This window comes from Sinocyclocheilus grahami, unplaced genomic scaffold (assembly GCF_001515645.1).
Source record: "Sinocyclocheilus grahami isolate Dianchi unplaced genomic scaffold, SAMN03320097.WGS_v1.1 scaffold31.1, whole genome shotgun sequence".
Taxonomy (NCBI): domain Eukaryota; kingdom Metazoa; phylum Chordata; class Actinopteri; order Cypriniformes; family Cyprinidae; genus Sinocyclocheilus; species Sinocyclocheilus grahami.
In genome coordinates, this window is record NW_015505210.1 from 4,516,427 (window position 1) to 4,525,991 (window position 9,565).

At 41.2% G+C, this 9,565-nt stretch overlaps 2 protein-coding genes across 2 annotated transcripts; both read left to right on the forward strand.

The window, feature by feature from the left end:
• The first annotated feature begins 537 nt into the window (after window positions 1-537).
• slc19a3b (solute carrier family 19 member 3b) lies at window positions 538-5,079 on the forward strand. Its single transcript, XM_071582358.1, is given in 11 exon segments — window positions 538-699; window positions 1,200-1,240; window positions 1,242-1,473; window positions 1,476-1,815; window positions 1,818-1,907; window positions 3,057-3,240; window positions 3,357-3,422; window positions 3,424-3,448; window positions 3,450-3,491; window positions 4,009-4,147; window positions 5,024-5,079. Coding segments are annotated over 10 exon segments (1,308 nt in total). The 3' UTR covers window positions 4,135-4,147; window positions 5,024-5,079.
• A 15-nt stretch (window positions 5,080-5,094) lies between these two features.
• On the forward strand, window positions 5,095-8,927 carry irf2bp1 (interferon regulatory factor 2 binding protein 1). Its single transcript, XM_016261751.1, has 2 exons — window positions 5,095-7,266; window positions 7,565-8,927. The coding sequence occupies exon 1, from the start codon at window positions 5,388-5,390 to the stop codon at window positions 7,251-7,253; it is 1,866 nt and encodes a 621-aa protein (XP_016117237.1). The 5' UTR covers window positions 5,095-5,387; the 3' UTR covers window positions 7,254-7,266; window positions 7,565-8,927.
• Window positions 8,928-9,565: the final 638 nt, after the last annotated feature.

Genomic DNA, 9,565 nt, shown 5'->3' on the forward strand with positions numbered 1-9,565 from the left:
TTGGTGATCGGGTTGAAATAATTGCACTTTTTTCTTATTAGCTATTTTAAGATAATAAGAATACAATATGATACAATTATGAAACTGAAAATATTCCATAATATTTACGACACACTGCAGATTAGTTAAGTGCCTTATTTTGAAATCTTCTGAATTTTCTCAAGCTTCTGTAAACCCCGTGGTCATATATCTGTAGTTTGCTTATTTGTTTATAGCTGCTTTGAAACAATATGTATAGTAAAAAGTAATATACAGATAAACATGAATTAATACAGTTAAATAATCTGAATCTCAAAATTGATTTTTTTTTTATCAACACAAACACATACGCACAAACCAACAATTAGGGCTTACATGTGCACAGATAAAAGTCTCTCATAAATATATTAATTTATCCACCTTGCACAGCTCCTTATGTGGAAATCAGGGACTGGACTTGGCTTACTTTACACTGCTCAGCAAAAACACCAACAGATACTGGACCTAAAATGAGAGACATAATCTTGTGGTAGTGAAAATACAGACAGGCGGATAAGAATGAATTTCTGGAGGAAAAAGAAGAGGTCAGACTGGGTCTTTTCCACTGTTTTGCTCTCTCTTTATGGTTTCTTTGCCAACTGCAGACCAGCAGAGCCTTTCCTTACTCCTTACTTGGTGGGACCCAAAAACATCTCAGAGGGAGTGGTGAGTATTGGGTTTGTTTCCACGTTGGCTGAGAGATTGTTTAAGGGTTCAGACAGACAACAACAGTGAGAAACAAGCACACACAGTACAATTTACACCATAATATACTAAGCATTTAGTATGTCAAATACTCCCATTACAATGAGAATGATGAAGGATGAATGTCTAGTGTTGATTGGATTTTGTAAGCTAGATATATTATAATAGGTGCCCTCGAAAACATATTTCCTTACCCAAAGCTTTCTCTGGGGTGAAAAGTAATCATATTATCAGTTCTAAAACCTCAGAAACGTATAATTAAACGAAAACTAGTCAAAATATTGGTTAACTACATTAACTTTCTCCGTTGAATACTACAATAGCAATGCCGCACTCATGCTACATGTGGCTTGTGAGTCTTATCTCTTACGCAATATACTCTGAAGTAGCCACGCTGATTTCAAATCATTTACCTAAACATTTCCTTCTGTTTCTTTTTCAAATGACCAAAAGCCATCTTCTGTCCACTCATCCAGGTCCCCATCTGGACGTACTCATATCTGGCCGTGCTCTGCCCAGACAGATTTGCTTAGATACAAACCTCTAATAGTAACTCAAGGTCTTTTTCTTGTCACAAATTACATACTTCTGTGCTTTGCTAACAGTTTAATTGCTCTGACATACCTACAGTTCAACTTTGCAATGGTCACCTCCACCGAAGTGGCCTATTTTTCATACATCTACAGCGTTATTCCTCCCGAACGCTACCAACAAGCCACGGGGTACATTCGCAGTGCCATGTTGACTGGATATATACCTTTGGAGCCACATTAGGACAGCTATTAATTTCACTGGCTGACACAAGCTACTTCCATGTAAACACTATTACTCTGGGTATAATGTCAGTGGCTTTCTATATTTCTTTGGGCCTGCTGATGCCTCAACAAGGAATGTTTTTTAAGAAGAAGGTGGAGGTGTCTACGGACACTCTGAATGAGGTCACAGATGGGGGAGAAACAGATCTAGCAAAGCAGGCTGCAGGAGCATGCTGTGATTGGGGGAACATTAAACCCTCTGGAAAACAAATGTGGGAGAGTCTCAAGGAGTCCTACTCCTTCAGAAGACTGGTGCAGTGGTCCCTCTGGTGGGCTTTGTCTACGTTCAGCTGAAGTGGGACCACATTGAGCCCTCCAGTACATCCTCTGTGTATAATGGAGTAGTTGAGGCGGTCTGCACACTTGTAGGTGAGGCATTTTGTGGAGTATTTTAGTAAATAAAGGTAAAAAATAAAGTTTCCTAAAGGGCGTTTTCACGGCAATGCAAAAAGAACCATTTGGGGTTCCCCAAAGGACCTTTCAGTAAAACATTCTTAAAACAACCTTTTTTTTTTCCTTAGTGTGAAAAATATTTTCACGATTTACACTCTAAAAATGAAAGAAAAAAATCACTATCACTATTTTTTTTCCCATGAAGAACCTATAACATCCATGGAAAATTTCCATTGTTCCATTTTCAAAACAGTGTTCTTTGAGGAATCCAAAATCACTACGAAAAACCCCCTTTTGAAACTGAGTTTCTTCTGTTCAACAAAAAAGGAGATATTTTGAAAAATGTTGGGAACCAAACCAAAGTTGCTGGTAGCCACTGACTTCCATATTGTGGGGGAAAAATATATATATATATGTAAATTAATATATATATATATATATAGCCTATATGTGTTCAACAAAAAAAAGAAATGCTTACAGGATTAAAACAACATGAGGGTGATCGGATGATGAGAAAAATATATATATATATTTTGAGGTGAACTATCCCTTTAAATGTGTAAAGAACCTTTTTCCACTATAAAGAGCCTTTTGTGGGTTCTTCATTGAATCGTAGATGTCAATAAGGAAACATTTCAAAGAAAAAGAAACTTTACTTTTAAGATTGTATCTGAGACTCAATGACTTCATTAACCATAAACACTATCAAAAGTGTAATAAATCCTTTATAGTGAAAGATATCAGAATATGCCTAGCCGAAGCAATCCTGCTTTTTCCACAAATCATACGTTGAATCATAATATGCGTTGTACAGAAGACTTATAACGCTTAATTGGTATGCAGTTTGCATATTCAGCAGCCCAGTATGTGTGGGGGAAGATAATTTAAGCAATTACACCAGTAGGGGTTTGGTTAGTAGTCACTTTAATTACAGCAGAAGAGAATGTCTCTGTTTTGATGCCTTGACAAGAACATTCAAACAAAGGCAACATAAACGAGTGCCATACAGAATAAAAATGCAGTCTAAATGCATTTCCACAATTGAATTGTTGCCTTGCGTCATGCCTCTTCTTTGTTCGCAGATTTTACGTCTCCCTTATTGTGATTCGTGATTGTTGCTTTCAGGTGCAGCGGCAGCTTTCTCTGTGGGTTATATCAGAGTGCAGTAGGGTGTGTGGGGCGAGCTCTCGCCGGGTGTTTTCTCTGCCATTGGTGCAGGGTGTGTCTTTCTCATGGGCCTCACCAGCAATATCTGGCAGTGCTACGCAATCTTCAAAGCATCATACATGTTCCTCATCACAGTCACAGTGTAAGTTAGTCATAATCACACAATGGACATAGGAAGCATAAGATATGCGATGAAAACGAATACAGGTATTTTTCATTGACTTAACTTTTTCCTTTTTTCCCCCTTTTTGCTGCAAGGTTTCATATAGCAGTTAACCTCTCTATGGAATGTAATGTTTTAACTTTTGGCATTAACACTTTTGTTACTTCAAACTATACTTACTGCTATATGTGGTGGGCAATTCGGCCCTGGGACTGGACATTGTGACACAGGTAAGCTCTCACTACACTGAATTTAAGGAAATTTAAAAAAGGAAAAGTTTACACAAAATATAATAGAAAAAATATATTTTTTAATGCATTTGATGCAGATGCTTAAATTTATATGGCCAAAATGTAAGATGAAATTCTTATAACGTGTAATGTAAATCAGTGACATTTGTATTACTGTATAAGAGCTACTTCCATAAAATGCATATAAGTATCATTTGTCACTCTATATCTCCCAATAACTTGTATAAAAATACACATGAACCACAGCCTGATAATGGACATTTTTATAAGTATACTAAACATATAAACTATCAATCAGATGACAGAAAGCATATAGTACACAATTTTCATGAAGTTTTGAACATGTTGATAAATTTGATGTATCAAATATGATACAGCAACGGAAATCTATGCATAACATGAATTAAGGCATTCAGATGTGGAATATCTAAATAAACCTATGAGTGTCTGGTAAAATGTGTTACATTATATTTACATTTTTCATCTTCTGTTACAGCTTCTTGTATATGGAGGTTACTACAGCACCATCTCTGTGCTCTTACAAGGCTTGTATACAGTTTGTAAGCATCGCCGCAAATCTGCAGAAGAAACAGATACAGACCGGCCATCCTCTGCTCTGTAGGATCAATATGGATCAGAAAGACAGTTGGTTCACAATCACCACCAACACAAAATATTAAAGAACACATAGCATTATAAGTTAAAGTCACAAGCCCAGTGTTTTGTCTTTTTTTTTTTTTTATGTTATGTTATGTTATCAGAACACACAAAACCTGTACTGTAGGTGATTGTGTATTGTATAATATGTATTTTATTTATTCACCCAGTATATTTGCATATACTGTTCTGTGATATCATTTCCTGTTTACGATTTAAGATAAGCTATTTGCACTTAGCATACCGAACGCTAAAAATCAAATAAAACAAGCCGTTTCTTGTGTAAATTGGGCGTTTCAGAAATGGTAACGTTAAGCCTTGTAAACAAGTACCACGAGTCTATATATCGTAAGTATCTTACAAACAGAATTGCATTGTTAAACAAACACACAGAAGAACACCGCTTACTGCAGTTGCACGGAACATCACTTCCGTAATATAACACCGGAAGTTTTTTTTAAACAAGCAGTTGGGAATAGCGGAAGTGACGTCAACTATTTGTAAAATGGGAATTGCAGTCTAATAACTTTTTGCAAGAACACGTTGTTATTATTCGCATTTAATATTTAATATTGCTAGACATGTACATTTTTATTTGACTAGGCATTACAATGACGTTTCATAGTCAAAAAATAATAATAAATAAATAAATAAACGAGGCAGTATAAGTCATTATAGTCCGATAAATCTAATTAAGTTATATTAAATGTATTCTAAAAATATATAAATAAGAGGAAACAGTGATAAAATAAATACATACTAATTATTTCCGCAATAAACATAGTTAAATAAGTTATTTTACATAGATATATTGTGAGCCTCACAATAAAAAAGAAGCAAGAAAAAAAGATAACCTGATGTCCGATTCCTCTCTTCCATAAATATTTTGGGGGCTTTATTTTAAAAATAAAAATTAAGTGCTTTGTTTCGGCAGAAGCAATTCGAGGAAAGAGCGCGTTCGGCTGTGCAAAACTACACTTCCCACAATTCCACGGGTCAGTGTTGCGTAACTTTCGGAACGTCTTCCAGGAGAAACTCTGCGGCCCAGACGACTTGGCAGAAACTTCAAACACCTCGATTCTGAATGACACAAGATCCAACGGAGTTGCATAAACTCGTCCGTAACGAGGAAATAATCGACCGCAAGCGCTCGGAGGCTGGCTGTGAGAGAGATTCACGGTGGATTTGAGAACGCAAGATCGCGAGGGCCTATCAAATATGTCCTCTTCCTCGCAGGCGTCTTCCAGGCGGCAATGGTGCTACCTTTGCGACCTGCCAAAGATGCCGTGGGCCATGATTTGGGACTTCAGCGAGGCCGTGTGCAGAGGCTGCGTCAACTACGAGGGCGCGGACAGAATAGAGCTGCTCATCGACGCGGCGCGGCAGCTCAAGCGAACACATGTGATGCAGGACGGCAGATCTCCGGGTCCGCAGCCCGGCGCTAAACACGCTCCCGCTGGTAAGGAGGGTCCTATGGAGACCGGCAGACCGCCCTCCGGGCGATATGAGCCGGGAAGGGGGGAATACATGTCTGCCAGGCTGCCCAACGGGCTACCCAGACTGGAAGATGGAGGTCCGCCTGAGGTTAGTAGACAGAGTCCTACTGCCAGAAGGACTTTAGTGGGGGCTGTGCCACCCAATTTAATGGCGCAAGGGCTTGTCGGAACCCCTCATGGCCTGCTGACTGCCATGCCTGGTCTGAATGCCCGAGCTGGCGGGGCCCCCTTGACCATTTCCGCCCCCATGTTAAACGAGCTCAGCAAAAGACAGGCCATGGGCATGGGGATGAACGTGGGTGTGGCGTCTTTCATGATCCCGGAATTCGAAAAGGAGCTCAAGGAGAAGCAGAGGAACGCCGAAGCCCTCGCCGAGCTTTCCGAAAGCGTCCGGAACCGCGCAGAAGACTGGGCTGGACGCCCCAAACACATGCGCGAGGCCTTGCACGCCCTTTCCGGCTGCACCCCATTCAATGTGCGCTTTAAGAAAGACCACGGCCTGGTGGGAAGGGTATTCGCTTTTGACGCCAAGCTGATGGCTGAGTTTGAGCTGAAGGTCTTCATCGAGTATCCCTGCGGATCCGGTAACGTGTTCCCCAGCGTCTTAGCGCTGGTCAAGCAGATGTTCCACGACTCTCAGAAAGACACCGGAAAGGTCATTAACTCGGGGTACAAATACGTGGAGTATGAGAAAAGGCATGGCACCGGCGACTGGCGCCTCCTGTCGGAGCTGCTCAGCGATGGAGTGCGGGCGTTCAAAGATGCACAGGCCCCGGAAACCCTCCCGCAGCCTTACCTGGACCCCAGCTGCTCCATGTTACCCAGCGCGCTCTGCCACATCGGCCGTCCCACGCAGCCAAGAGTGCGCAGGCGCAAAGCCTCGCCCGAGCCGGACGGAGCCGAAAGGATGAGCTCAGAGGAGATGCGCCAGCATTGGCCCCTTGGCGTGTATCCCGGATTGCCTGGCCATATTTCAGCAACCTTGCTAGCCAGCGTGGGGCAGCCTCCAGAGGGCATGGGGGCGCATGGTAGCGACCCGTCACCCATCTCGGCGCTCATGAGTGTGGCTGAACACGTCGGCACGGCCACCCAGGCCCCTAAAGATGCTCCGGGCGGCAGCAGCGGTGCCCACTCAGCCAATGCAGGGCGGCAGAACAGTGCAAGCCCTTCGCCCACAGGCGGTCAGCGGCGGCTGGCGTCGCGCAACGGAGAACCATCGGCGGGAAGTAGCACAGGAGGACCGACCACGACCGTCACCGCGTCCCTCGCTGACCAGAGCGCCGTCATGGGAGGCGAAGGCTCAGGAGGAGCTGGAGGAGGAGGAGGTGCTCCTCTGTGCTGCACCATCTGCCACGAGCGCCTGGAGGACACACACTTCGTCCAGTGTCCGTCGGTGCCCGGGCACAAGTTCTGCTTCCCTTGCACTCGGGACTTCATCTGCAGACAGGGCTCAGGGAATGAGGTGTACTGCCCCAGTGGAGAGAAGTGCCCTCTCGTGGGCTCCAATGTGCCGTGGGCCTTCATGCAAGGCGAGATCTCTACAATCCTGGCGGGTGATGTGAAGGTGAAGAAAGAAAGAGACCCCTAACGGCCAGCAACAGGTTTGACAACATGCTTTTATTCAGAAAGGTTGCTCAAAAGTGGCAGTAAAGACCTTTATAAGTTATTGAGAACTTTCTGTTCATAAAAGAATCCTGGAAAATGGTTTGAAAATTGTATTAATATTACTGATTTTACTGCATTTTTTGATCAAATAAATGCAGTCTTGGTGAGCATAAGATGATACTTACAAAAAACATTACATTTTACCAACCCCAAACTTTTGAATGGCATTGTGAATGTTAAATATATATGTATATATTATTAATAATATAAATAATGCTAAATCTTTGTTAACAGAACTCAAACCTCACTCTGAGGGAGGTGCGATCCTGAGCCCTAAAGATGGCCGCTGTGTTCGTGTGGCCCACAGCACTAAAGAGACGGCTGCTGGCGGGCCGGTCCTCTTCCTCCATCTACCCAGGCCCCCTCTTGCCTTTCGCCATCTTCCCATCCACCCCTCCTTTTCCTTCCCTCCATCGTCTCACTTTCAGGTGAGGTGATGGAGAATACAGCCATTTTTCTCTTTAGAGATGCCCACGTATTAAACCCTCCAGCACTTATTTCAGATTTGTTGGCCCGCGTCGATTCTTCTGCAGCGCTTTAACAACTTTCAGTCTGCAAACTAAAACCAGGTTCACCTACCGTGTTGTATTGACTATGAGAAGAGGGGGGGGAAAACACACACATTTCAATGATCCGGTGGGATGATTTCCCAGAATGTGCTTCAAACCACCAGACAGATGCAGATTGTACAGCGGGAAGCTTGTTTGGAAGCGCAGCGTCCTTTACAATCACAGAACTGCACCAACTACAGGCCCTCTTGTTTTTGCTGTCGTCTATGCTGCATAAAACTGTTAAATAGTCCGGGAATATTATTACTAAGTGCTAAAAGCCCTTCCTTCAGATTGCTTCTTGATACAGCATGTATATTAGATATCTATGTTTTTTACTCCGTGTAGATTGTACAAGAATGATCCCTTTCAATGGTTCTAGATGTGCAATCTCTAGATTTGATACTATGTTGCTTTATATACCACTAAGTCTTTGAATGAATAGAAAACCAAAGATAGACATGCTGAATATTGTCGTATCATATGATGCTATAACATATATTTTTGTGATAAAATGGTTTTGTGGCTTTCGTCAGATAACAAGGACAGATATGGGGAATGTTTTACATTGGGAACGTATATTTAAAACTATAGGCACACAATAGATTTGTATTACAAGTAAGCAGATCACTATATTTTCTATTGTAACCTATTGGCATTTAAATCCTTGGAGGCGATGACTAGTTTAATATTATGACAACAGATCCACTGTTTTTTTACAAGTATATGGTCCAGATTGTTTTCCTTCCATTTTTACATGTCAGAGGCATACTTTATGACAGTTGTTTTCATGTAAAAGATTGGAAAGAGCCAGCATCTATTAGTAGACATGTTATACAGCGGCCCCAAGCCTATTTGGACACTTCCAGATATTTTTGGGGCCACTGTAGGTTTGGTTCTCCATATTGTTTTGACGTCTTGTTTTATGACATTAGAATATATATGACTAAATATATAAATGCACAAGCACTGTTCTGTAAAACCTTTGTTTAATCTGCATTTATGTTACAGCTAAAATTGTATTTAAATTAAATTTGACTTTTCACAAACCCTCAGAAGCTATTTCTGTGTTCATTTTAAATCTTCCTTCATTTTAGTGAGACAAATGTTGGCAAAAGTCTGCAGAAATGCTCAATTTTAACCCTGAAAAATGCTATTCAATATAGTGTATAGTTGTTTTTAATCATCTGAATATGTCTTCTTGCAGTGGGACCTTAGATCAATTTAAACAAATGATATTGTTCCGTGTGAGTTTATTTATTATATACTAAATCTCTGCCTTGTTTTTATTTTGCACTCATAAAAGTGAACACATTGTTCACTGAATTAGCTGATCTAATCCTTCAAATGATTTTCATTGTGTAACTCGGTGTAGTCAGGTTTACTGGCAATGCTTTCTTTGACTTGGAAAAAAAAAAACTTTGAATTTCACTTTTAGCTGGCAAAACGTTTTTACAGTATATTTGGCTTGGGTAACTAGGCAGTGCAGTGTAGTGGACTTTGAATAGATCATTATGAAAGTGTGATTATGTGTAAACCTCACCGGGTTGTTTTTATATGTACTGGAGACTCAGAACTGTTCAAGGTTAGAGCATGTTTGCTATTTTAGCCACTTTTTATCTGCTGTGTTTGTGTGGGGAAAGGACCTGATTTCAAACATCAGAGTATAGATTTATTTACAGTGTTG

What these genes read in the sequence shown, in the direction of transcription:
- irf2bp1 (XM_016261751.1), top strand. Translation starts at nt 5,388, where the DNA reads ATGTCCTCTTCCTCGCAGGCGTCTTCCAGGCGGCAATGGTGCTACCTT.